The following is a 26,604-nucleotide window of genomic DNA, read 5'->3' as shown; positions in this document are numbered from 1 at the left end:
AATATTATCAATTGAATGTTGAATTATCATTTGTTGGTGCTAACCTTCTCCCTGACACTGACCATTGTTGTCCCGCCCCCCTAGTGGGGTCTACTTCCAGGGCACCACCATTGGCATGGCCCCCATCATGAGCATGTGCACAGCGGAGCAGTCGGGGGGCATCGTCATGGTAAGTACACCTAGGTGCTACAGAATGTACTGACACACACACACACGCACACACACACACACACACACCTTTAATCTATACTGAAGTAGGGGAGAGCAGAGAGAAAAGAAATATTGCCTTGGGTGTCAAAGTCTTCCAGAAAGGAGACAAGACACTCAGTATCGCTCACCCAGTTTATTGAAGATCCTGTGAAATGTGGCTTTAATTGACCTACTTTATCCTCTCCCTCTCCTTCCTCCTCCTGTCCTCCTCTCTTCCCCTTGTTCTCCACCTCCCTCTTCGCTGCGCTCTTGGCACGCTCCCTCTCGTCTGACATAATGCTCTCATGTTTCTCCCCTGAGTCTCTCCTGTAGGGGTTGAGCTGAGGATTCCAGAGTTGATATTAACTCTTATTTACTTCAGCGTGCACACATTAGTGAGTCTGTTTCCAGGAAGGCCGTGTCAGCTCAATAGGTTAGTCCGGTACGCGCGCCCTCCTCTTTTCGCTGATAAATCAGAGCGCATATCGATTACACGAGTGGAAACCTTCGCGTTTTAACGAGGTGCAACCAACGAGTGAGTATGAGGACGTATATCACAGCTTGAACGAAAACGCAGGGCCATGTTGTAAATGATCACCTATTACAGCACTGGAACCCTATACGCTGTGCACAAGTCATGTTGCATTAGCATAAGTCATGCTATTATTTTATACTCTCTCTCTCTCTCTCTCTGAGTGGCTGTATTTTTCTTGGGGCCTGGCTGGCTGGTGCTCATGGTTTACAGCCAGTCCCCAGATGGTTCTTAGCTCTTGTCCTCCCAGATGGTAAAGTGGGGACATGCTCATTATGACAGAGCCCTACATGCACATATACATCAGGTCAGAGACGTGAAGGATTTGCGTCCCGCCACAGGCTCTTCTGCTGGGGAGATCATGTCCCTGTTGTCTCAGTTGATCCCTTCATTTACAGAACCCCTTTGAACTCATTAGCCCACTTCCCCTGCGGGTCTCGATGTTATTTCTTTTTAGGTAGATAAATCGTTAACATCCATTCTGAGACCATCTGGAGTCTCCATTTGCCAATACTGAACATGTTACATTCAGAGAATAAACACAACGTGGCTCGCGGTGCCCTCTTGAGCAGTTCGGCCTCACGAGCTGAGCAGTCGCCGAAGGTGTGTATTCCAAGAAATGGAATTAGAGGTTTTTGCATAAATCCAGGCTGCGCAGCTGGATCCCGGCAAGTGTTGACAGCTGGTGACCGTTGCATTCAAAAGCCCCCAGCTGAGCAGTTCATCAGTCCGAGCCTGACTGAGACAGCGCTGCTGAATAATGTACGGAGGCTGAAGACTCCAGTGGCTGCACGCTCTGGCGCACGACGGTGCATCCATGAAGAGCCGATAGCTACCGCCACTACATTATTTATCTGGCCTTTCATGCGTTCGTGTTTTACACACCTTGCAGGAAATCTCAGCACCTAGGCTAGCAGCTTTCACTCTGCGTGTCGGCGTACCTTCCTCTGCACGCTCCAAGTCCCCTCATACCGCCTGTCTGGTCGTGCAGAACTTCTGTTGGTCTTTGTCAATGTCTTCCTGATTGACTGTGTGATTGTCAAGCTGTCTTTTGGCAGTTTCTCACTCTTTTATGTCCTGTTTGTGCAAAGGAGGCAGTTTTCTCTCTGAGGAAGTTCATATCTGTGTGTGTGAGGAGTAGCGCGGCACATCTGCTTCTGTCAAAGTCTGCCGTGCAAGCTGAAGGTGACAGAACCACAGTCTGCCGTTTCATTTCTCATTTCAGTGCCACAACGTCGAACAGGGGAAATGCTCTGTTAAGCACAGATCCAACAATGTTGTTTGTTTAATCTTGGCAATATGCAATTACACACAGTTGTTTTGAGTAATGTTTCTCCAGTGGGTCCTCTGGGGAACAATAGTCTGGCTAGCTTTAAATTTTTTATTATTTGTTATTTTCCTCATAGAGTACGTAATCATATATGCATGTTTTTAATTAGTTATTGTTTGCTGCAACAGAAATGTAAGTGGAATACATTTCATTATGGAAGATTCTTTGCAGCATCATGTCCAGATATGTTGGAGATAATAGATTAATAACCTAAAGAGGAACTAGATTTAACTCTGCTGTGGTGAATGGCAGTAAAAAAATATATTTTTATTAGTGCTTACTGGATGAGATTTTTGTCTCACACTGTATGACCGGTCATTTTCAGGACCATTCAGATAACCCCCTGGGAGCTGCAGTCACCCTGGCCCACGAGCTCGGACACAACTTTGGGATGAACCACGACACGCCGGAAAGGGGGTGTGGCTGCAGGGTGACGGTGGATCGTGGCGGCTGCATCATGACCCCCTCCACCGGGTGAGTCACAACCCAATACTGTGAAGGTTCTCAAATGATCAGTTCAGCGTGCATCTGTCCATCTTGACAGTATATAGTCAAGATGGCTGAATCAGTACAGTGTGGAGTATGAACAGTGTCTTCATTCTTGACAGCCGTCTTCCATGCTGCAGTATCTAAGATTGCAAGAGTTGTATTTCAGCTAGTTGGCCTTCGTCACCCTCGGGACATAAGTTACCATTCACTGCTTCGTAGCACTCCAGAGAGGCCCACTTGGTTCGGCTTTACAAATGATGTCCATCTCCAGAAACCAGCCGAAATGCATTATCGCATTGTCAAGCCGTCATTAACGTCGCGTCAATTTACTGTCTTTGCAAATTCAGCGAATGTCACTCAAAAAGCCCCGATTGCAATCATAAGTAAACATTAGTCCACATGCTATCCATTGCTAATTTATTGTCAGTTGAGCAGTGAGCAAATGATGCCATTGAACCGTTGGACCATTGAGTTTATGGCAGAGCCGACAGCTGTGCTGATGCCCCGCAGCCATATGACTTATTCTGAATGGGAAGCCAGTGGATGTTCAGTGGCAGCACATGGCACACACAGTGTAGTTGCACTCATTTCTGACCCTAATCTGAGTAGCTGATCTGCAGTAGACTGATTGAACCACTGGCACTTTTGCAGAAAGCATACATTGCTTATATGGGATGCAGAACATTACTGGGCTCCTATAGTCTGTGGAGTTGGCTAGTCTAAGTCATCAGCATTTAAAGCAACTGCCTGAGTGAGTTATGGCCCGTTTAGATATCACACTTGTAAAAATTGCAATATACTTTGTGTGATAACAAAAACTAAGCCTACAAAACCTTATTGCATCTAATAACATATAAACACAGTGGTGCGACTATTATATAATTCCTTGCTGTGGATTGCCATCGCTAACATCAAGTTGTAGGCTGAGCAGAGGGACAAGGATGTCCTGGGTAGAAATATTGGGTATCAGTCCCAGCCAAGATCCAGCGGTCTGGGGGAGCCTCAGACTGTGGTGTTTATGCTGGAAACATCCCTGTGTGTTTGGCTTGGACCAGACCCATGAGAAACAGCGTAACACTATTCCCGGTTATAGACTCATAAAACAACACAGCAGTAAGATGTAGACTTATATTTAACACTGATAGAGGGCATCCTTGGTCAAGAGCCTGTCCAAAAAGGGCAACAAGAGCAAGAGAGAAAAAGAGCGAGAAGTATCTGTTGAAAGAGAGATAAAATATTTTTGTCTCTTCGTCTTTCTCTGCCTGCCTGTCTCTCTCTCTCCCTCTCTCCCTTACTCACAGCCAGCTAGAGTGATGCTATTCTTTGACATACATGCAACATTAATGTTGGGAATTCTCTTGGCAGCTCCAGATAAATAGTTAACTACCCCTGAACACTGTCTATTATGCAGTGCAATGTAGCGAGAGCTTATCACCTCAGCCTTGAAATATCTGAATCAAGTCATAGCAGTGGAGAATTTTTCCAAATGTGAAAAATGTGCTTTGTACCAAATGTAGACTTGTGAAAAAAAAAAAGGGAATAGACATGAATTCTTCCTCATTTTGTTCTACACTCCACAGAGACTGCCTGCTCTGTTTTTCCATTCCAGTTGAAGAAAGGGATGATCTAGACTTCGTTTTTAAAAGAATCCCTCTACACCTCCTTATTGCTTCACTTTGCTGCTCTGCCCATTAATCCAGGATTAAGGAAGCAATGTCTTTAAATAAGGATGTTTAGGAACTCTATATTCCCTCTCTCTGTTTCCTCAGTTAATTCCAGGTCAGTGCCATACACTTAGCCTGAGGCGGTGCACAGGCTCCCATGGGTCCAGCTCAGCCCCTCACAGTTCCATGCTTTAAAAGGCCATGTGGCCACACACATGAGCTCTACTGTAATCACCTGAATGCTATTCATCAGCCTGCAGCTACAATTATTTGTTTATAGCGTCGACTGCCATGTTTTTCCAGGCAGACGACCAGCTCTTTTCAAAGCACAATGTGATTATGCAGAATGCCTCTTCACAAGGCCAGGACTCAAATGAGTTTGGTACAAAAGCCCCACTGATTACCCTACCAGCCCCTGCATTCAAATACAGCACAGCGGGACTGAAAGTACAGGCACAGTTCTCCTGCTGTCAGTCAGCGTGAGGAACCTTTTGTTTTGATTGATATTTCACTATAATCACGCAGAGTAATTTCTTCATTGTCATTGATATGCACAGACAGATAGTCATACAGATACCCATCAAGCTCTCCTGGCCCTGCTGTGGCTCCAGGAATGGAGAGGATGAGATAATGAGATCCAGTTCATCATTATTATGCCGGGAGGGAGGAGAGCAGTAAAACTGCAAGCTGTCCCGGTGCCAGGCAGCCAGCTGCACATCTGCATAGAGCGCTGCTTGTTTCCTGCTCACATTGGTCACGGCCAATTGTAGCGTCCCCCTCTCCATCCATCCCTCTATCCCCCCATTACCTCTAAATGAGAACAGGCTGGTGTCTCTCATCCTTAGAGATTATATCTCCTCAGAACACACAGGAACACACACACTCCAAATGAGCTGCTGATGTGCTCCTCCAAAGACGCAGGAGTACACGTACACACGCATGCACACACGCTCACTCGCTCACCTACTAACTCACTCGCACAAACTGAGCTGCTGACGGACAGACTGACTCTGGGATGCCTTATTAGAGCTTAGCATTGGGGTTCATTCCCCCACGGGTCAGGCCCTGAGCAAGATGATGACCGCCGCACCGGATCACCGTCAGACATCCATTCATACATCTCCGCTGTCATAAAATCATCACGTGTCACAGAAAGTGAATCAGAGTCCGAGACATGCCATGGAAATGTGACCCGTGCCCTGTAACCAGAGCAGGCACTCCCCAGCACGCCTTATTTAATTGGGTCCACAGGGAAATCAATAGGAAAAGGCTCTTCAGTATCTACAGTGTAGGCCAGACTGCCAGGCACCAAAAGCCACAACAGATCATATCACCTAATGTGATCACCCAGAGCTCAGCCTCTACAGCAACAAATGAAGCTGTAAAAGTGTTGTTAAATGTGTGGTGAATTGATTGCGGTTTTGAATTACTAAAGCAAGTATGAAATATTGAAGTTGCCATGGTCAGGTTTGCATTTACGTTCATCCGCACTGATGTCAGGAGATCAGATTCTTCCAAAATGCAATAAAACTGTGATAACAGATGTGTTGAGTAAAGATACTGTCACAATCAGCTTTTGTGCAATTCCTATTTTCTCAAGATTGTTCTCAAGGACCTTGGGAAGTTTTTTGGCAGATGTGTCCTTGGAAAGGCAGGCAGATCTGATCCGTAGTGTGTTATGTGTTTTAATAGGCCTGATCAGTGTTTTATGGCTGAGAGGATGTGACATATAATGGTTGTGCTGGACGGGTTCCTGTGTTCTCTGTGATCTGAACCACATGGACAGTTAGTCTAGTCTTACAACTCGGGGAAGAGTCCTGGCACGCCGAAATGTGGGTGAAAGGACAGTTCTTTGTACTCTATGGGAATTCTGTGTGTGATAATCAGATGGCTCTTTGGTCTGAGAATATTCTGTATCCCTGGTGAAACTGGTGTATAAGGTTTGGGTTACTGATAAAAGTAATATGATCAGCAGCAAAATCATAAGCAACCAGGGCAAGAGTCTGTGCAACCAGGAAGATAAATTAAGATAATCCTTGTTGCAGATTTGAATAATCTAAATACATGAACATGAACTTCATGTGTTGGTCATGCAAAATTTTGACAGTGATGAAGTAGAGCTAGATTAACCTATTCACCCATGATGGCTTGGTGGTTTTACATATTTTAACCGCGTAATTATACATGAGCAACATCACGACACCATTTTAGATCTTTGTTTAATCCATGTTTAAATGCCCAGTCATTAAAACATTTAGTTTCTAAATATATATCATTTGAAAAAGTAGTGCAACACCAAACTACTGTAGATGACTGTATGTGAGCTGTATATGAAGTATAACTTAAAACAGTAGAGATTGAAATGAGGTAATTGCTGTTATGGTGAAAACAAAGAAGATCTTTTGGAGTGTGCATGTTGTTTTTTCCTCTGAACCAAAGAATCTTCTATCCCATAAATAAAATAAATAAAAACTATAATCCTCAAAGGTAGGTTGAGAAGGTAGGTCAAACAAACGATGCAATAAATCAATGAAAGGTATACCTTTCTCTCTGTCTCTATAGAGACAGAACAAAAGAAACGGAGACAATTGAAATCTATGTGTTTTTGGATGTGAACTGTGAGGGAATGCATTTCATCTATTGTTTATGTCTTTATTGATGACTCCTTTTCTACCTCTCCACAGAAGGCTATAGTACAGTATATGGTAGTGGTCAGTCATCCAGCAGAATGTGTGTTAGCTGTCACAGTAGTGGTTCATCTAAGGCTTTGTCCTGGTCACAGCAGCAGGGCTCTGCAATGTTTGAAAGCCTTTATCTCTGGAGTCTTATCGCAGCGTTGGGGCGGATCATGGGGGCCTATAATAGATCTGGGACTCAGCCCTTATCTCCAGACCTCCTACAGCCCCATCAAAGCCCTGCCCGGCTGCTGCTGGGCCCCGAGTTGCCGTGATTGCTCCGCGCACTCTGCCAACCATCAACCGCAATACCTCTGAAGCTTAGGACAGACATAGAGTATAGGTGAGAGTTGAACAAAAGAGAACGGAACAGAGGAGAATTGATCCCAGAATGGAACAGAGCAGACCGGGTGGAAAACAGCCCAGCGGAGCAGAGCGGAGCAGAACAAAGAGCCGTTTAAGAGACCATGCACAGATGAACACTGCTCATGCCGAACAGGATGAGAAGCGGCCCAGAGGTCAGGGAGTCATACTGGGGCTTCTCTTTTGAGGTGGTGGCCCAGACTCCCACAGGACGAGCAGTAGTCTGGAGTGTCTGTAGCCCGCCATGAGCCGCAGACTGTGCCCACCTCCACTGGCCCTGGCACTGCATTACTGGCCTTAGGGAATGCAGCTGTTAAATGCCATCCACTGTAATTCATTGGTGCCTGTGTCTTTTCACAGTCATTTCCCCCGCATCCCCCGCGTTCTTAGACCGTTGCAGCGTAGCCCAATTATTTCTGCATTGCCTCTCATAAAGAACAGCTGGATCCTCAGTCGCACATGTATCTTGGAGTAAATAAAAAAGGGGGTGGGGGGGGTTGGGAGCATTTCTCATACATTGCATTATCTGGTAACTAAAGCAGGAGGCTGAGTTCATGGAAATAGAATGGCTGTGCAACTTGAGCAAGCAACTTGGGTTCGGGCTTAGGGGGGGCAAAGAGGAAATCAACAACAGCGGTTGCTAAGGAAGTGGCCTGCCTGTTGAACAGCAGCCTTGACAGATGTTCATCATAGCGGGACCCCATGAGGTGCTCAGAGGAGAGGAGGAGGGGAGAAAGGGGATGCAATCATGGCTGTTATTACAGCTTTCCTTATTGCTCCTTCCTTTCACCATTTCACTTCATTACAAATCCACTCTGATCTTTCACTTTAATCCGGAGTGTCTAGAGATCTGGTTCGAGGTACCCCGCTTTCACCTAACACAACCTCTGGTAGAATAATATTGACGTTAGAAAGCGGCGGGTACGGCTGTGGGGGGGTCAGCCGTGGGAGCTGATGTAAGCCGCCCCCACACATCACGGAAATCAAAGGCAACCCAAGAATGAGGTCATGTCAAAACATTCACAGAATGTCATTACATATTTACAGGCGTATTAGATGTGAAACCCGATCAGAGAAAAGGCACATTTTGAAAGAGTTGTCGACATGGAGCTACACAGATGTGTGGCCTCAAAGATGAAAATTTCCAAAAGAGGAGAAAAAGTAGTTGTTTTACAGCTGACACCTCAATGGAGCCAAGGTCTCTGGGGTTCAGCCTTATTGCTGGAAAGAGATTGACAGCTTCACCACCTTTTAACCCACGTGCCCTTCATATAAATACCTCAATGACCTGCATTTACTGGACTGTCAAAGACCATTATGTGATATTTGTTGCAGCTCAGTCTGTTATTGGATTGGGCTAGGTCCTTATTTTACAAAGGTTCCTCTTTTCCTCATTATGTCTTGAAATATGTGGGTTGAAAGATTTGTAGATATTAAAAATTGTGCTACGGCCATGTTGGCTATCGTTTCAACACTGTCATTTTCTAGTGGTTTAGAAATTGACAGGCCATCATGTGTTTTATCCAATTTCCCCTGCTGCCATTTTGGAAAATCATACCTTGTGCACTGGATATATAGAATCTGTCCGATTTACTTTATCGGCAATTTGCCTATTTGAACTTTTTTGTCGCTCTGAATTGTAAATGACTCTGAAACACATTTGATGTCAGCAAATCATTAAAATTCATGTCTTTAAGTGTGTGTGTGTGTGGTGTGTGGGGTCATTGTGAGCGAGCCAGTCGGGCGTGCAGTGTGACTGCATCTACATCCCCTGACATCCAGCTGTCGGCAGGTTGCTGCTGCTGTTGTAGGGGGCCGGTTCGCTCGGTTTGTTTATTATCCCCAGTTCAGCAGAGCCAGAACTCTCGCTGCTGTGACAGGGAAAGTCACACTGACCCATGCAGTGGGGAGAGAGCCAGCCATTTGAACCCATATGCCCAGATGGGCAGAGGTGGCAGAGGTGGTAGAGGTGGAGGGGGGGTGGGGGATGGGATCCAGACAGAAGGGTGTAATTGCGATGGCATGCTTCCCCAATGCACATTTCAAAAAGCCATCACACTGGCTCTCCGCTGACCCTTTTGAATGAAACATTTGGGCATCCAAGTCAACTTGGACCTCCCACTCATCGCCTCATGCACATGCTCATCTGTGTGCACAAACACAAGCACACATATAAGCATGTAAATATACACATTCACCCACGCTGGCTTTCTCATGATGAATTTCATGGTGTGCACTGCAAAAAATGACAAGCTGTCCAGTGATTTTATCTTGTTTCCAGACATATTCCAGAGCTTATTTTGTGATATTCTTAGTCAAATTATCTCACTGCACTGGCAGATAAGCTGGTTTCAATAAATTTCACTTGATACATGCCAAAATGACTTCTTTCAAGAAATCATCATAAAACAAGGAGGAAAATCTTGAAACAATTTCACTTTTACCAAGTAAATAGGAGGAGTTACATTATCCTGAAATAAGCTTGATAAGTCTGGATCAAATAACTTAACAAGTTTGTCAGTTTTCGCATTGTGGGAGGTGATATTGAAAACCTTATAATACAGTACTTCTCTACCTAGAGCAAGACAGAGAACAAGATACAACCCCATCACACACACACACATACCACATACTCTTCACGCGTACGCACTGTCATCCAGCACACTATATTATCACAGTAAAGCTCAATAAAGCGACATGAGGTCTGTAACAAAGCTCTTGGCAGACAGAGCTGTGGGCTGTGCGCTCTCCCTGTGGAGCAGACCACCCTCTCCGTCCGCTCCAAAAACAATATTAAAAACACACACATCCCACATTTTCTCCCCTTTCTCCCAAATTTATGGGTGTTGCAAGTCTTGCGAAGGAAGAGCTTTTTTGCTTTTGAGTTTTTATGGTCCCCTGTCTCATAAAATATGCCTTATCAGACCTCCCTCTCTCCTCGGAGGGAAGCGTCGCTGGGGCCCTGTGCTGTTCACATGCTGATCGAGCTCATTTGAAGAGGCTGCTGAGCTCTAGTGGTTAATTGATTTTGTGATTAGCAGCAATTAGCACTGATTACATCAGACTGAAGAGGCCCCTTGCGGGTGATCTCAGTCGTCTCGCTCGTCTCTCTCCCTCTCTCTTCCTGCTCTTTCTTTTCGGTCTATCAGTCTCTGTCACTCACAGAATCTCCCTCTCTCGCTCGCAGGTATCCGTTCCCCACAGTGTTCAGCAGCTGCAGCAAGAAGGACCTGACCGCCAGCTTTGAAAAAGGCGTGGGCATGTGTCTGTTCAACATGCCCGAGGTCAAGGTGCTCTACGGCGGGCAGAAATGTGGCAACGGCTACGTGGAGGAGGGAGAGGAGTGCGACTGTGGAGAGCTAGAGGTAAGGATGCTGTGCGTCATGGTAAACAATTCTTCAGCATCTTGATTTCATGCCCCCTTCTGCCAACTTTGAAATGTGTTTCCTAAGCTCTTTGTTCTGTTCATAAATCATCGTTAAGTATGTTGCCCACATTTGAGAAATGAAATAAACATGAAACCATAGTGAGGTTTTCTGTAGCTTTGCTGACAGAAACATGGCATAAACCAATATTTCCCCAAGTAAACACAAATAGTTCATCTGGGTTGCAGAAGGTGCGGTGCAGAGCTCTCATAATGCAAACAGTCTTCAGAAAGGGGGCTTAGAGATATGAGTGTGAATTTATTCAAAGTACGCACTGCCGAGGTGTTTGGGAGGAGGGCTGTCTGATCATGATACAATTCACTGAGAGGAAACATCGCTGACAGCTTCACGCTGTCAACTAGTGAATTATTCAAATGAGCGTGCATTGCCATGCACATATGTAATGGTGGCACACATTCCAAACATCTCAGACTGCAAGATGATAAGCCAGTTTATCATGATCCAGCTGACAATCAGCAAAGGCAAGTTGACAAGAACAGAATTATGAAATATGAAGGGGACATCTATTATGATTTGGGAGGATATTTTGAATTATATAATATGTCTAGTCTAGGAGAGAATGCCTTGCTTTGTGTATTGCTATTTGCTTTGCTGTGGTTACACCTTTATGCCCAGTGAGCCTGTTGTGTGAGGCAGTAGATGTATGGTCTGGCTTCATCCAGGGTCAGGTTGAAAGTGGCCCTGTCCTTCCAAACAAAGAACTGACATAAGCCCATGCCAGCGGCACTAATAAAGCTCTCCACAGAGCCGCGCCGAGTCAAGCCAGCCCAGGCCAGATCAGAGTGCTCCGACGGCACCTCTCTCCACCATTAAAAAGCCTCATTAAAAAGCCTGGTTCCTATTCCTCACAATCACAGGCTCCTTCTTTCCAGCGTGACTCCGCCGCACCCTTCGGCCCCGGGGACCATGGGAACGGCCCTTAATGGTTTTCAGGCTGAAACGAGCTCTGGAAGGCCCATCATGTCCGCTGTGTCCCCTGCCAGCTCCATCCATCTACCTCCTCCTAACTCCTGCCGCACTGTGCCGTACAGTATGTTCAGGCCGCGGCTTAATGGCAACGGGGAGAGAGCCGACCCCGGGGGTTCCAGTCAGACTGCCTCTGTATGAGGTCATACGCGCACAAGCAGACACAGATGCGTATAGCCGCATCTGTGTATGCGCACTCGTGCATGCACATACACATGCTCACGCTTTCTTCTTCTTCTGAGCCATACTCGGATGTGACCCGGCTCCCCTTCCATCTCTATCAGAAGGCAGAGAGTCGCTGATTGGTGCAGTGCATGGCTTGTGATAAAGACTAACATGAAACAGATGGGCCTCCATGCTGAGGGGGATATGTTACGCTGATGGTTGAGACGTCTCGCTCTCTTTCTCAACTTATGTTTCGAGGGGTCTGAATGAGGTTGTAGGTTCCATCCGATGGAGAGGTTGTTGTTTTTAGAGAAGCAGGAACCGGTGTTTCCTGACCTCGGCCAGGGCCTCTAGTTGGTATGGAACACTGCCCAGCGAGGGCTGCATCCCCTCCGATAACTCAAAGTGCATTTGATCTGAGGTGAAACATGATCTCTTTGTGGTGAGTTAATTTTCCTTTCCTTTGCTTCCCTTCCCTTTCTCTGCTTGACTTTCTTTTTTTTTCCTATTCTTCTCTTGTCCCTCTGAAGGAGTGTATGAATCCCTGCTGCAATGCCACCACCTGCACTCTGAAGGGAGATGCTGTCTGCGCCCATGGAGAGTGCTGCCAGGACTGCCAGGTAGGATATAAACCGGCTAGCCAACACTCACACAGTTGGTATTTTTCCCAGGGGCATCTTGACAGAAAAAAACCTTCTTAGATTCATATAGTCTCAAATGTAGTGCCTTTCATTAGATTTGGTGGATGTCCTCATCTAGAGCTGCTTATTGCTGACCCCATGTTTGTGTTAACTGCAGACTTTCTGTGTCCTTGTCTTAATGTCCGTTGCTTGGTGTCTATATGTGAGCGTAGCTGAAGCCAGCGGGCACTCCATGCCGTGAGTCCGGTAACTCTTGTGATCTGCCAGAGTTCTGCACCGGCACCAACCCCCACTGCCCTGCCAACGTCTACCTGCACGACGGCCACGCCTGTCACAATGTGGACGGCTACTGCTACAACGGCATCTGCCAGACCCACGAGCAGCAGTGCATCACACTATGGGGCCAAGGTAAGTGGGGGGCCCCCTGCTGGTTCTCACGGCACACTGACCCATTCAATATAACAGTCGCCGGCTTCATAGTAATGCGTTGCGATGTGCGCCGTAGGAGCCAAGCCAGCCCCGGGCATCTGCTTTGAAAGGGTCAACTCAGCAGGAGACCCCTATGGCAACTGTGGCAAAGACTCCAAAGGCTCCTTTGCCAAATGCGAAGCAAGGTGAGTGCCAGTGTTCCCCTTTACTACACAAGCACTAGCAACATGTGGGTGAAACAAACAAAAACTCATGCAGTTCAGATGTAAAAAACACTCTTTAACTGAATTAGGAAATCTATAGAATTCATACAGCGTCATTTGAATGGGTTATTTTTATTCTGTGTATGACTGTAGTTATCCTTGGCAGGGGCATTATCAGCCCCCTCTTGACATAATTTCTCTAATGGTAGAGAACTGCACTGGACGTGATTGAATGGCTTCCCCGCTGAAGCAAAGGTTACAGAGTCACTCGGCATAATGCAGCGCCTTGCAAAATCTCTCTCGGTCTTTAGTCTGGAAAGAGCACAAACAAGCTGCATGTTTTCCAATTTCCCTAATTGGAGAGCTAGAGCTAGAGGAAAACTAATTGCATTTGCAGAGAAATTTGAGAAAACAGTGACGTGTTATTCTATTAACACATTGTTTGTGCTGCTGTTGCTTTGCCGTGTATTTACAGAGACGCTAAGTGTGGCAAAATTCAGTGTCAAGGAGGAGCCAACCGCCCCGTAATTGGCACCAACGCTGTTTCCATAGAAACAAACATCCCCCTGCAGGAAGGGGGGCGGATCCTGTGCCGAGGGACCCATGTCTACCTGGGTGATGACATGCCTGACCCCGGCCTGGTCCTGACGGGCACCAAGTGTGGAGATGGCATGGTGAGAGCGAAGTCCTGTGATGGTCAGATGCAGCCAGTAAAGATACACATGTGGCATTCAAGTAATTGCAGGGTACAGCTAACTCACTAGTGATGATAGGTATCTCTAAGACTATGGTGAAACTGTTTTGCCCAAACACTGGGCAATAACTGTGGAAAAAGTGGTGCGGAGTGACATCAGCCTATGACTAAGATGTTCTAAGCGTTCTATAGGGTGTGTCTGCACGTCAGTCCAGGCATGGACAGGCTCTTTGGTATGTCGGTAAAAAGAAATACCCATTAGATATTCCACAGATGCCTTCTTGACTTATTATTAAGGCTATTTGGCATGTTCCAATGGCCATCAATACACCCATTGCTTACTGCATTGATCCAGTCAGTCTATTTTGTCTGATTTACTCGTCTATAAGCCTCCACCCTGAAGGAGAATCCAGCCTCTGCCCTCATCTGTCAAACACTCTGGCATTGCTCTCCTTGCCCACTGCTGCCAAGCCCATCTTCACATCCAGCTTGGATGTATTTGGGTGGGGTGCGTTGAAGGAGCCCACAGTCCGCACCAAACAACTTTTGAAATGGCGGCTTTAAATATGCTTGAAAACCACCCAGTGTTAACATATTATATATTCATGCTGAGCTGTTTTAGAGCTGAATTCGTCTGTCAGTGTCTCATTAACAGAAATAGCAGAGCTGGATCAGTTAGTCTTTCCCTTTATTCGTCACCAGATTTGGATTAGGTTTGGATATTACTGCAATGCTCTGTGAACTCACGCTGTCATTTTTTCATGTCTTTGTCTGCTTTAGATGTGTCTGAATCGCCAGTGCCAGAACGTCAGTGTTTTTGGCGTGCATGACTGCTCAGCCAAGTGCAGCGGCCGAGGGGTGAGTACAGCACCTCCCGTCCCTATTCAGAACCTACCATGTTGAATTTATTTGATATCCACTAGTTACCAAGCTTAGAGCAGTCCCCATCCAGTTTAGTTATTTGCTCAATATCCTATCCCTCCCCTGCTCAGAAGCTCATTGGGCCGCAATATGTTCAAATGCCCAATATACGGTGGGTAGGTAACCATTACAATGCCTTGCAATCAATCATTCTGGCTGCTGAAAGGTTCAATCAATTAGATATAATGGCTTCATTTATGTTCGGCTTTAAGTGCCATTCATCATAGTTTGACTCTCAGGCAGTCGTCCTTGTCCCAAAAACTGTACTGAAATCTGAAGGCCAGGCTTTATTTGGCCAAACCCTGGGAGCAGTGACACGCAGCTGGGGAGCTCGGATATTGGATTTTTCTTTTTCACTTCTTCAAATGCCACCCATCAAACTTCTTTGGGTGGTCCTGTTTAGATGAAATATGTGGCTTTGTGGTAATACCCTTAAATTCACTAGTAAGTCCCAGAGGCTTTGAATCTGGCTGATAAAGTTATTTCTTCATCAAACTACGCTAGAGAGGGTATCGCTTTTACCATCTCTTAAAATGAGACATCTCCAGTTATTATACGGTCATATTTGTTTGCCTAGCTTCACTAAAGACTTACCTCTCTATAAAGCTCTAAGAACTGTTTCACGCACAGACATAAAATAATGTTGCCCCAATAGCAGACAGGGCACCCCTGCACAGATCAGATCAAGATGTTGCCTTTCAAAGAGGCCCACACCTGCTCTCTATTACCCTGCTAGGGAATCCTCTTAGACTTTGCCATTCCTTCCCTCTAAAGGACAGGAACACAAGAGAGCGAGAGAGAGGGAGAGAGAATTTGGTGGTTGGGGGGTATAAAAATGCGGGGTGAAGGAGAAGCCTTGCTCTGGTTTTTACACCACGTGGACCGTGGCAGTGGGTGACAAAGTGGAGGTTGACTCTGAGTGCTCCACCATGCGGAACATGCTCAGACATCTGTATCTGTTAGCCACGGCGTCACTCAAGGCTGCAGCCAATCTCGTAAACATGACTCACTTTTGTCACCTTTTGCTATCCTTTTGTATAATGCAGGTGTGCAACAACAATAAGAACTGTCACTGTGAGGCCCACTGGGCGCCCCCGTTCTGTGACAAGGCGGGTTTTGGAGGGAGCGTGGACAGTGGCCCCATGAGATTAGCAGGTAAATCAACTGTCACAAGTACATCCAGTGCCTGATATACTGTAGGTTCTTACTTGTTATGTTACACACATGGATTTCTTGATCGGTCATAGAATATATGAGCATTTCAACAGTACTCTTATTGTAATATATCGATGACGCATGTTCAGGCATAAATGGAATCTGAGGACTCCTAAAACATTTGCTCTCATATACACAGAACCATACTTTTATGGTAGCAAATGGCGGCAGTAAACTTTAGAAGCTGGAAAAGAAACACTACAGAATCCACAGATGTTGCTTCATCCCCAAAAAACACAAAAAAAAAAGAAAAGAAAAGAAATGTCCACAGATAACTGTGCCATGTTCAGTACCAGAAGATCACCGTTTATGAGAATTCCTCTTCTCTCCTTTTGTGTGTCTGAGCAGACCATGGGAGTCTGACAGTGGGGATCCTGGTGGCTCTGCTCACCCTCCTGGGGGCTGGTCTGATCATCTGCCTCAAGAGGAAGACCCTGCTGGGCCTGCTTTTCACCAATAAGAAGAACCCAATCGAGAAGCTCAGGTGCTTTTGTCACACACATTCTCAGAGCTTGATAAACGTTCATTCGTAGATATCATAGAACTCATCATCTGTATCATAGAAAATGGTACTAATTGTCATTTTGTAATTGATGAGTATAGTTGAATGTGTTAATAGAGGTGTATGAATGATTGTATTGCAGGTCGGTACATTCTGGGACGAGCAGGCCGCCCAGTCCTAACCAGTCCCAGTCAGTGGGCACAACCTCTCCACCTCGGCAGGCCCCGGCTCAGCCCCACAGTGCCAGCATCTTCAAGGTTAATAGACTATACCTCCCTACTCCACAGGCGCAAAAACAGACTGACAGAAAGATACTGTACAAACAATGCAGACACTAAGCCATTCATACAATATCCCACTCCTACATAAAAAGGATCACCAGCAGATGATCCTTCCTATAATATCCTTCCTGGAATGCCGCTGCTGTCTCAATAGCACAAATCATTCTCTACGGGAGTGACATGTTGTTTTCACATAAACGGCAGCTCATTCAAATCCAATTAAATCATCCCTCACTATGTGGACATGTGGAGGAGGCGCTGATAATGGAGCCTGTGGTGAGCAATGTGTTCATGACACTTCAATACATTTCTTGTCATTAAGAGCTGCCTGCTCATAGAGAAATTGATTTATCTGCACGTCTCAGGTGGGGAATTTTGATGTGGTTGCCTATTGGTCATATAAAGTCATCGATGTTACCGATAATTGCAAAACAGAGCAGCTTTTCGCTGTAATGAATAGTATGTCTACTCTGTATGCCTTAACTACTCTGTTATTGCCCTGACATGCCTTATAATGCGAACTGACCTGTGATCGATTGAGTTAGGGTTGCAGTAATAGGAGAAGCCGTGTTAGAATTGACATTTGTGCTGCAGGCTGGCACATGCACACAGGCAAGCTGTTGTACATTACTGGAGATTGGTGTTTTCAGTTACTGCGTCTGTAGCATGTGGTTTTCATTTGGGCTCAACGGTAAGAAGAGAAAGGATGTAAGACTGTTTGATGTAAGCAGAGTGCAGGTGAGGTCATTTTCCAGTTGTCAGGAGCTGCGTTAAACCGGTGCGTGAGTGTGCATGTGCATGCATGTGTGCGTGCAGTTGTACGTGTCACTGCATGCGTGTTTGAGCCATGCACATCTGGACAGGACTAAATAACAGGCAGACTCATATGTTTGCCCTATTCTGTGGTGTCTGATCTGTCTATATGAGAGCGTGTGTGGGGTCTGTAGCCTTGTCCACCTAGGCTGCACTTTGGCTGAGGCCAGACGGGTGCTTATGGCACAGTCTTTGTCTTCCTTTGTCTTTCCCTTTGATAGGTTACCTGAGGAGGACCTGGGGAATAGTGAGCAGGCCAGTGGGAGCATTTGATTTATGCACCTTTGACAGCCTCAGGAAGAAAGGCGGAGGGGTGGAGAAGACAAGGAGGTTAACATGACTGTTTCTGATGGGAAGCAGACGGTCCCGCGGTTTGTTTTTTTTCTGACTCTTCTGTCTCTCATCTTTCCACAGCCTCCTCACCGGGGGCCAGAGGTTCTGCTCCCGCCGGCCCCCTACCCCTCCCACAGCCTGCGCAGACTGCCCCAGTGCCCTCCAGTTCACCTCAGCCACCCAGTCCCTCTTTCTCTCACCTTGTCCCTCTCTCCTGTCCCTGGACTGGGCCCCGGGCAGCCGAGGCCCCCGGCCCCTCCGCCCCACCGGGCTCCGCCGCCCCACATCCACGTCCCTCCCAGGGGGGCGTCGTTCCGCAGTGCGCCACGCCATAACTCCTGCAGGATGGTCATGGTGAGTGAACTCCCTGTTCGCTGCACCTCCATTTACAGAGGTGGAAACATTTTACTTGGTGCTGTTAGTCACTGTAATTTCTCCGGTGGGTCCAGGGAGCTTTTACTGACTACTAGAGCCTATAATACCTAAACAGGGAATTGATGTTGTTCACTGCACCTTCAGATTGGTGTTGTGATGTGGACCCTTTTCATGGTTCTTTGGTGTCCTATAAAAGTATATGCGTGTTGACAGTTACGCATAGCCTCATAAAATAGTGAGGTTAACCCAGGAGCTAGCGTCATCCGAGCGAGACTTCAATCCTATAATATAAGCCAACCGCATAAATAATGAAAATGGAGCCAGCCTTGTGGAGGGGAGCATGGAGAAGATGAAACGCCAATTGGCGTGTGTAAGCCGGTCCAATATCACAGGGTGGTAAACTTGCTGCCAGTAGTATTCCATAGAGTTCAGCTATGGCATTGGAGGCTGTCAAAGTTGAGGCGAGGTGAAAGCCAGGGGTTCCTGGTGATTAATCCCACTAACTCAGTGATTCTCCAAGGCTCTTATTTGCCTTTAATCCGGTTTGACTTGTCCCCTGTGGACGAGGGAGGGGGGAGAATGAGAGAGAGAGAGAGAGAAATGGGGTGAAAAAGAGAGAAAGGCAAAGAGAGACAGAGACAGAGAGGCGAGAGATAATGAGGAGGTGAGTGAAAGAAAGTGCAAACAAGCGAGAAATACACAACCAGAGGGAGAAAAAACAGAATCAAATGTGAGTGACACCTACAAAGAGGCTTTGCATTAGAAGCCTGAGATCAGCAGTGAGCTCCCCCTGAAAGTTGACTGTAATTTATGTCAAGGATCATAGTCCAGCCCCAGGGACGGCAGGGAAGCTGACACCGCTGAGGAGCAGAGGTCAACACCACGCCGCACCAGTATCAGGCTAATTAGAAGTGTGTTAAAGAGCTAATAACATTCTCCTCTTGTCCAGATTAATGGGCGGGATCACAGAGGAGGACTGCTAGAGGATTTTTCAAATACAGCGCTGTTAAGGAGCTAATAAAAATAATGAGCATATGATGGATAAGAATTGTACTGTGAGATGTGTTTTTCATTTCAAGTGAACTTTGCTTCCATTATGTTCCACCTAAGGATCTTGGTTTTCATACACCTTTACAACAGGTGAATAGTAGCCCATGCCAATGTTTTGCATTGAGGAAGTGAGTCTTCCCTCTCAGCTGTTGCTATTTAATGTGAAAGTGTGAAAGTGAAAGTGATGCCTGTTGGCAGCAGACTCACCGCCAGTATCTTTAGCAGCTGCTTGGCAGCTCCAGACAGGCTGACCAAGCTGGAGTGTGTTTTTTTGCCCGGCGGAAAGCTCTCTGCAGGGGGGCAAGGAAGCATTGTCCAGTGGGAGCGTTTAACCTGATTGACTGGAGCTATTTAGTTAAAGGCAGGCTTGGATTTGTGAGATATGGACTTCGTTATTCTCAGCTGAAACCATGCTAAACTTTTACTTTTATTTCAGAGTTTTGTGCCTATTAATCATGCACCCGATCAAACGTGTTCTTGCCTTTGCCGGCATTTGATTTTACTACCATTTGATACTGTTCTGATGTTTTTGGATGGAGCTCAAATCCCCCCCTTGCATGACGGTATTGGCTGTGAATGTTATGAATTAGTAGCAGTGCTTCAAATGTGAAGCTTCTCACGGCTCTTGACATTATGGATGCAAAGGGGAGACATAACCTGTGTTAATGACTTTATGGATGGCATAAAGAGGCCTCTCAATGGAGCATGAAGGTTTTTAATAGAAACAATGAATTAGGGCTTCAAGTTTGAGGTTGCGAAAGGAATGATATTTGGAATAGCAGTCCATGGGCGATCTCTGAGGTTCTGCTGCTTGGCTCCTTTCTTCCTGAGATGTTTGAGGAGGCTTCTCTCCAGCCTGGGAGGAGAGGAGGAAGTGAATGGAGTCCAGATGGAGAGTAGGTAGCAGGCGTTTATCATGACCTCATCCTCGCAGAGAAGATTAGAACCACATGACGGCTCTTCCCATCGCGAGTCATATGGGCAGGGCTGCCATGATGACTGAACGACGAGGACACAACCAGCAGACCCGAGCTGCGATTGGCTGACTTTGACTGCCACCTGGTGGTGCTTCTCAGTTATTATGAGCATGTGTCTTGTCTGTCCCCTGTCAGGAGCTGGAGAAGCCCAGCCCGCCCCAGAAGCCTCTCCCTGCCGACCCGCTGGGAAGGAGCTCTCGTCTGGTTCGGAGTCCCTCTGTGCTGCAAGGTCACGCTTTGCTGCAAGGCTCCTCTGCTGTCTGTGGCCCTGCAGCAATCCCTGGTGTACCCAGACCTGTACGCCCCATCCCACACCCCAACAGGTAAGACCCAGCCTTCATCTCATTAGGTTAATTAAATTAAACAATATGAGGTGCATCTTACGCTGACACAAACCTGGTATACTTCATTTATCTTCAATATCTCTTTCCTCTCCCCTCCAGACCCATTGCCAAGCAACCTCCAACACTACCAAAGCCTCGCATAATTGCCAACGTCAAGTACAGCAGCTGAGACTTGGCCCAGAAGGGACATTGTTGCGATACGACATTACAATTTGCACTATGAAAACTCTGAAAACCTTAAAAGATGGTGGCTTCTCTGAGTTTTGAATAAGGAGACCTGCCGTGTCCCCTTGGTGCTCTGTCTCTGAATGGTGCTATGAGTCTGAGCTCAGGTACATGTAAAGTATTTATATTCTGTATTTATTGCCACACAGTGCACTGTGCCAGACACTTTTACTTTTATGGTAGCAACTTAGAATTTTTAATTTGTTGTTTGCATTCATTTTGCAATTGGTTCCAATTTTCCACATCAGCTGATCTGTATTGAGGACAGCAGGGGGAGAAAAAGAAAAGAAGCCAATCTTTAAAATCTGTGAAATTGTGATGTACAGACAATTTTGTGTTAAAGGAACTGCATTTATGATGAAGGGAACCCTTTCCATGATAGGATTGTTTTATATGCTTGCAGAAGAGCTGAATGAGCTGAATGAAGCATAATGTGCAATGACAGAGGATTGCTCTTTTGCAGAGCAGAGGCCTCGTATTCCAACACTTTCGCCCACTCCAGTCGGGTCTTTGAAAGAACACTTCTAGTCAATTTAGGGCTCAATAGATTTGATGGATGGAGACAGTTTTTGTAAAAGGGCCATGCTGTCTGGAGTGACTCTGAGCGGTCTCGAGCCAGGCAAAGCTTGAAACAACCAAAGGGGAAAGAGCATAGGCAAGTCCTGCCACGGTGTTAATGCAAAAGCCCTGCGATGTGGTTGTCAACACATGATTACATCTGCAGTGTTGTGCAGTTACTGGAAGGAGTGGTGCAGCTCTGTCCAGCCAGCTGAGATTTAGCTCCGTTTCCCTTCATTCAGATTGGGGAAAGGTAACCGGCGGAATTGTGCAACATTACGAATGTCACTGATTCATCATCTTTCATTTAACGAGACCCAGGCAGCTCAGTCGAGGGACCTGGGGACCGAGATGTGAACTGAACATGGATCTGAAATGGGCTGAGATCAAGGAAGCCTTCATCCCTCAGAGAGACTTCACTACTCTGAAATATTGCTCCGCTAAAGGTCATGTGTGCTTTGGATATTTCCCTCTCTGCCTGTATGCACCGAGGGCTCTTTGTGAAATTCCGTGATTGAATCATGGGATCACTAACGAAATTCTTACAAGCCGGCAGCCATTGAGGCCAAATAAACTTTATGGAGGTACCCATGTGCAGACAGCCAGTGCCTGGTTGGGGGGGGGGGGGTTAATGTGTGGATATTGAACCAACAAGGTTAGCTTTTCTCTAAGGGGAAGAGAGCGATTCACTTGACGAGGAAGCAATTCTCGATCTCTTCCTGCCCATGAAATGAAGTTTAGTGGTTATTCAGTGTGTGCCGAGCCAGCAAACATCCAGAACTTGACTCCCATGGCTGATTGTAGAGAAATGTGCAGCAGTTATTCATTTTCTATTTCCTTTTTTAACTTTTTACTATTGAGTATCTGTCCAGAACAGTCTTTCAAACCATTCTACATGTCAGATACAAAGTCTTACATAAATCAACATGTGGTAATCTTTTATTGTATTCCATTGTTTTTGCAGCATTATTGTTTTACTTGATTGCAGTGCAGCATGTACATTCACATAGAGCAACACTTCCTTTAAGCACAGACCTTGTTCACAAATATCTAGGCTGAGAACAGACATGATTTGTGATGTCCATCTAGTATTTCTGTGAGTTATAACACAGAAATCCAATGTTAAATAATTACGTTACTTTTGATACCGTTATCTTTTTAATGATGCACTAGTTTTACATTAATTTGTTTACTTTGCTATTTCAATGCCATGTGCTCATGTAGTAGTAGTTACATCAGTATTAGTGTCCAGTCCCCTGACTGTATGTCCTTATGTTCCTTGTCTGCTGTGTTACCGGTGAACACATTTTCATGGAGAATGCTTTTTGTATGATTATTTGATACATCATATGTAAAGAAAACACTCAAAGTGTCGATGTCTGTCCATGGCATTTTGGGCACTCAAGCAGTATTAGTAAAATTGTTTATCAAACACTGAAAAAACATTTGTCTCATTGATCCTTTTGCTCAATACTCAGACTGGGTGCATGTTTTCAGCAAGACTGGCTGAACACAGTGAAAAGATCAATTGCGTGAGAAGATTAATGTTTCAAAAAATGAATGCACTTTTGAATGTTAAAATAGCACACAACACAATCTGCATACAGCAAAATCTGTATTTTTCTGTTACACTTGGCTTTTTCCCTCCAGCAGTTGCATGATACTCTGTGGAAAAACAGATACAGATACTTGCTTATGCCCTACATATGAAATTTCAAAACCACGAATGATGAATATATCTACAAATTTCACCTTTCTCTCAAAAGCTTTCGCCATTTCTTTCGCGCTTGAGCCGAACTGCGAACAGAAAGAAGACTGAATATTGTCCCTGATAGGACAGAAACACAAAGGTAATTTCACATTTTACAGTAGTCATTATTTTCAGAGGGGTCTGAAATATGTTATTGATTTCCCCATTCAAAACTGAGAGCTGTAGCATATTACCTCATTTTTAACAAGGCGGTCTGCGCCGTTCTCTAAAAGCAATTTGACAAGGTCTTCATGGTTGTTCAATACTGCAATCTAAAAAGGCAGACATCACGCCAGCTTCTTTAATGAGATCTCACATTGGAAACGTATTAAATGTTATGTCTTTTACCATTAGCGGCGTCTTTCCGTCCCTGTCCCTGACATTGACGTCGGCCCCGGCCCTGAGCAGGAGGGAGGCCACCTCAGCATTACCGGTGACTGCTGACACTCTCATGAGGGGCGTCCAGCCAGACACACTTTCTTTCACATCAACCTGAGAGACGGGGGATAACACATTTCCTATTCATCAACCAATCAATCAATCAATCAATATCAGACTTCATTCTTATTACCAATCTGTCTAGCAAAAACAAAGCCTACGCAAGACATTCAACAAAGCCTTTAGGGTTTGTTGAAATGACTTCTTACCTGACAGTTATCCTCTATCATGTGTTGGATGACAGGTAGATGACTGCCATCTACAGCCCAGTGGAGGGCGGTGCATCCAGCTTTGTCCCGGGACGTCCACAAAGCCCCAGACTGTCTGAGGTACCTCACAATGTCCAGGTGGCCACAGAAGCAGGCCAACATCAGGCTGTCCACACACAGAGACAAACATCACATTACCAAATTAAAATGTACAAATGGGTATTATAGCACTGAGGAAGGGTTACAAAACATGCTTATACCTGTCTTTCCCACTACTGTTCTTCATGTTCACCTCTGCTCCATTCTGCACCAGTATATCAACCAAACTAAAACGGGAGTGCGGTTATTAGTCAGTTCAAAAGTGCGACCCCATTTTTTTTCAATATTCTAACCTATTGTCAGGATAATGCAATGATCAGTCTGAGTGCAGTGGTCTCTTTATGATATTTACAGTGTCTTTATGATATTTACCTGTAAAATCCTCTCATTGCTGCCACCATCAGAGGGGTGAAGCCCAATTGGTCTGGAACATTGACATCTATAGTGCTATCAAGAAGAGGGCAAAAACGGGAAATCACTTCCCCTTCACTTGGAATATGCTAGTTATAAGCCAACATGAAAGATAAATCCTCTCATGGTATTATACATTATGATGAACTGGGAGAAGAGTCGCAGACAGGCTTACTCCATGCCTAGAATTCTAGTCAGCTCATCTTCATTGTTGAAGCTGACAGCCTGATGCAGGTTTTTCCCGTTTAGTGGTTCCTCTGGAAAAAAAAAAGCAATGCCACACAGTATTGTCCAAAGAGATAGTGTTGAGGTATTAGAGACTGACTCGATTGAAATTAACATTTACAGTCCATCATCATGTAGGGGATGCATACTTGTAGTCCAAATAGATATCTCTTGGCCGTAGACTATTTCTCCTGTAAGATGGCAAGTCTTCAGTCTGAATCTATACAAGGTGTTTGGCTCTAGCCCTTCCACTGTGAACTTTGTTCCATATCCACTTGAAACAAGAAGAAAACAGAATCATTATCAATGCTGTCATGATACTGCCAGAAACACTTGGACTGTTATATAAAAGAGTCACTGGGCTTATGTTTTACTCACACATAGATAGTTAGAATTGCGTGTTTTTTCGGGTCCTTCTCCTCCAGAGTGAACAGGGTCCAGGTTTCAGGAGGTCCCAGGCGGGCCGCGTTCTCCTTACTGTCCCAGCTCAGTTCTATAGTATGGTGGTTCACTCTCCCGACCACTAGAGCACCTGTGGGGTTGAGTGGGTGAGCTGTTAACCAGTTTCACTCATTTCTCTCCAGTTGTATCAGAGAGCCACTAGAGGGCATAGCTGAGCAAACAAGGAAGTGTTTCAGGATCATTTGGAGTGCTGAGGGTTTGACTGATGGACCACAGTTAACTTACTCATGTAAATACAAGACAGGTGCATAATCTTAATACCTACCTGCACTAATGTCTTACAGAACATACAGTTAAGCAAAGTTATACATCTCAAGCATGCACTTCTCATACATTTCTCATTTTTGAAACACATAACTGTGTCTATACCATTGCACTAACACCCACTTTCAGGAGTACCACTTTATGCAACATTTAAATGAACATTTAGTTCAAAACTGAGTTTCTATCGGCTAAGCATTACCAGATGAAATATGAAACCATATGACATGGTTACTCTTGCTGGTTGAGATGGCTCACAAGATATTACATCAACTCATCCCATTACATAAATGCCCTTAAGCCCTGGTGCTTTAAAAGTCCTATGAAATAATGCAACAGGTAAAATGTACATCCTCACCCAGGATGGTTTCATGATTACACTGCTATTGTTAAGAGTGGTGAGAGGATAGCGCACTTGATATCTGAGACCAAGGCGCTCAATCAATGACCCTCTATAAATAGGCTGAAATATAAAATGTTGCTTTCCTTTCGTATAGGCTACTTACATCCAATATTATCTATGGAGGTATTAACAATCTTAGTAACATATATTAAACTCTAGATTTGACTCATTACAACTATTTTGTTGCAACAGAATCTGGTTGTCTTTCACATGGAGGTGTAAGTAACGTCGCACTGCCTGGCAAAGGGCGTATATGTCTGATAAACTGGTGCCTTTTTGAAACACTGGAGCCTTACCAGGAACAAAGGAACAGATCATATTAAGTTCAACAGAATAGCCTACTCATCTAGTCTCTGAAAATCATATCTTGGAAAAAAAAAAAAAAGACAAATTCACAGTAGTCTACCTTGGCTCTCCATTGCAGATTGCATCATTCCATGTTGCTTTTCAACTTCCATTCCTGTGTTCCACAGCAGCTTCCTCTCTGTGTCCAGCATACAGTCCAGTGTTTTAGTTGATTGTTGCTATAGGAACAGGTGGACAGTCGACATGTGCAAACTTTCACTTGAGCAAACAATACAGCCAGGCTCCTCACCGCGTTGGGCTCGTTACTTAAAAAATAATTAATTAGTCGTTATTCATTTCAGAAGTAGCATAATGTGGGCTAATTACTTTAATTACTCAGTAAGAGCAGTAATTATTTGCACTACTCGTTATAGCTTAGTTTTAACCTACTTTTCTCTAGGCTACCCCTCATATTGGCGATTGCATCCTATCACTATATTCCAGCGGTGGTGTCCGATGTTCTTGTCATCATTTAGCTCAATAAAATCAGTGGGATCAATCAAAGTGGGACTACTTCCACCCAGAGAAAGTAAACTTTTCTGCTATTACTATCGGCCTACTTTAGCACAGGGTGAGAGGAAGACGACTAATTATGAGGAAAGTTAATAGTGGGTCCGATTT

At 45.3% G+C, this 26,604-nt stretch overlaps 2 protein-coding genes across 2 annotated transcripts in view; one reads left to right on the top strand and one right to left on the bottom strand.

The window, feature by feature from the left end:
- Positions 1-21,065, top strand: part of adam12a (ADAM metallopeptidase domain 12a) — a 61,955-nt gene extending 40,890 nt beyond the window's left edge. Inside the window, exons 10-23 of the mRNA XM_071907766.2 lie at positions 85-169; positions 2,377-2,525; positions 10,430-10,607; positions 12,350-12,439; positions 12,673-12,868; positions 12,966-13,074; positions 13,568-13,766; positions 14,567-14,644; positions 15,754-15,862; positions 16,271-16,406; positions 16,567-16,681; positions 17,933-18,205; positions 20,389-20,576; positions 20,697-21,065. Of these exons, the coding sequence (XP_071763867.2) occupies positions 85-169; positions 2,377-2,525; positions 10,430-10,607; positions 12,350-12,439; positions 12,673-12,868; positions 12,966-13,074; positions 13,568-13,766; positions 14,567-14,644; positions 15,754-15,862; positions 16,271-16,406; positions 16,567-16,681; positions 17,933-18,205; positions 20,389-20,576; positions 20,697-20,766 (1,975 nt within the window). The 3' untranslated portion in view covers positions 20,767-21,065. The remainder of the gene's footprint in view (positions 1-84; positions 170-2,376; positions 2,526-10,429; positions 10,608-12,349; positions 12,440-12,672; positions 12,869-12,965; positions 13,075-13,567; positions 13,767-14,566; positions 14,645-15,753; positions 15,863-16,270; positions 16,407-16,566; positions 16,682-17,932; positions 18,206-20,388; positions 20,577-20,696) is intronic.
- A 1,941-nt stretch (positions 21,066-23,006) lies between these two features.
- On the bottom strand, positions 23,007-26,057 carry fank1 (fibronectin type III and ankyrin repeat domains 1). Its single transcript, XM_071907847.1, has 11 exons — positions 26,045-26,057; positions 24,891-25,044; positions 24,662-24,786; positions 24,463-24,544; positions 24,249-24,323; positions 24,038-24,103; positions 23,778-23,943; positions 23,479-23,622; positions 23,325-23,402; positions 23,133-23,177; positions 23,007-23,045 (listed from the first exon to the last, which is right to left on the bottom strand). The coding sequence occupies exons 1-11, from the start codon at positions 26,055-26,057 to the stop codon at positions 23,007-23,009; spliced, it is 987 nt and encodes a 328-aa protein (XP_071763948.1).
- Between the last annotated feature and the right edge of the window lie 547 nt (positions 26,058-26,604).

The sequence above is a fragment of the Centroberyx gerrardi genome, chromosome 20 (genome assembly GCF_048128805.1).
Source record: "Centroberyx gerrardi isolate f3 chromosome 20, fCenGer3.hap1.cur.20231027, whole genome shotgun sequence".
NCBI classification, from domain to species: Eukaryota; Metazoa; Chordata; class Actinopteri; order Beryciformes; family Berycidae; genus Centroberyx; species Centroberyx gerrardi.
This window is presented reverse-complemented; position numbering and strand designations above follow the sequence as displayed.

Excerpts from the sequence above, each read along its gene's own strand:
- fank1 (XM_071907847.1), bottom strand. Across the intron at positions 24,324-24,462 it reads ACTAGAATTCTAGGCATGGA|CACTATAGATGTCAATGTTC; the intron begins GTAAGCCTGTCT and ends TCTTCTTGATAG. Across the intron at positions 24,104-24,248 it reads GCAATGAGAGGATTTTACAG|TTTGGTTGATATACTGGTGC; the intron begins GTAAATATCATA and ends CTCCCGTTTTAG.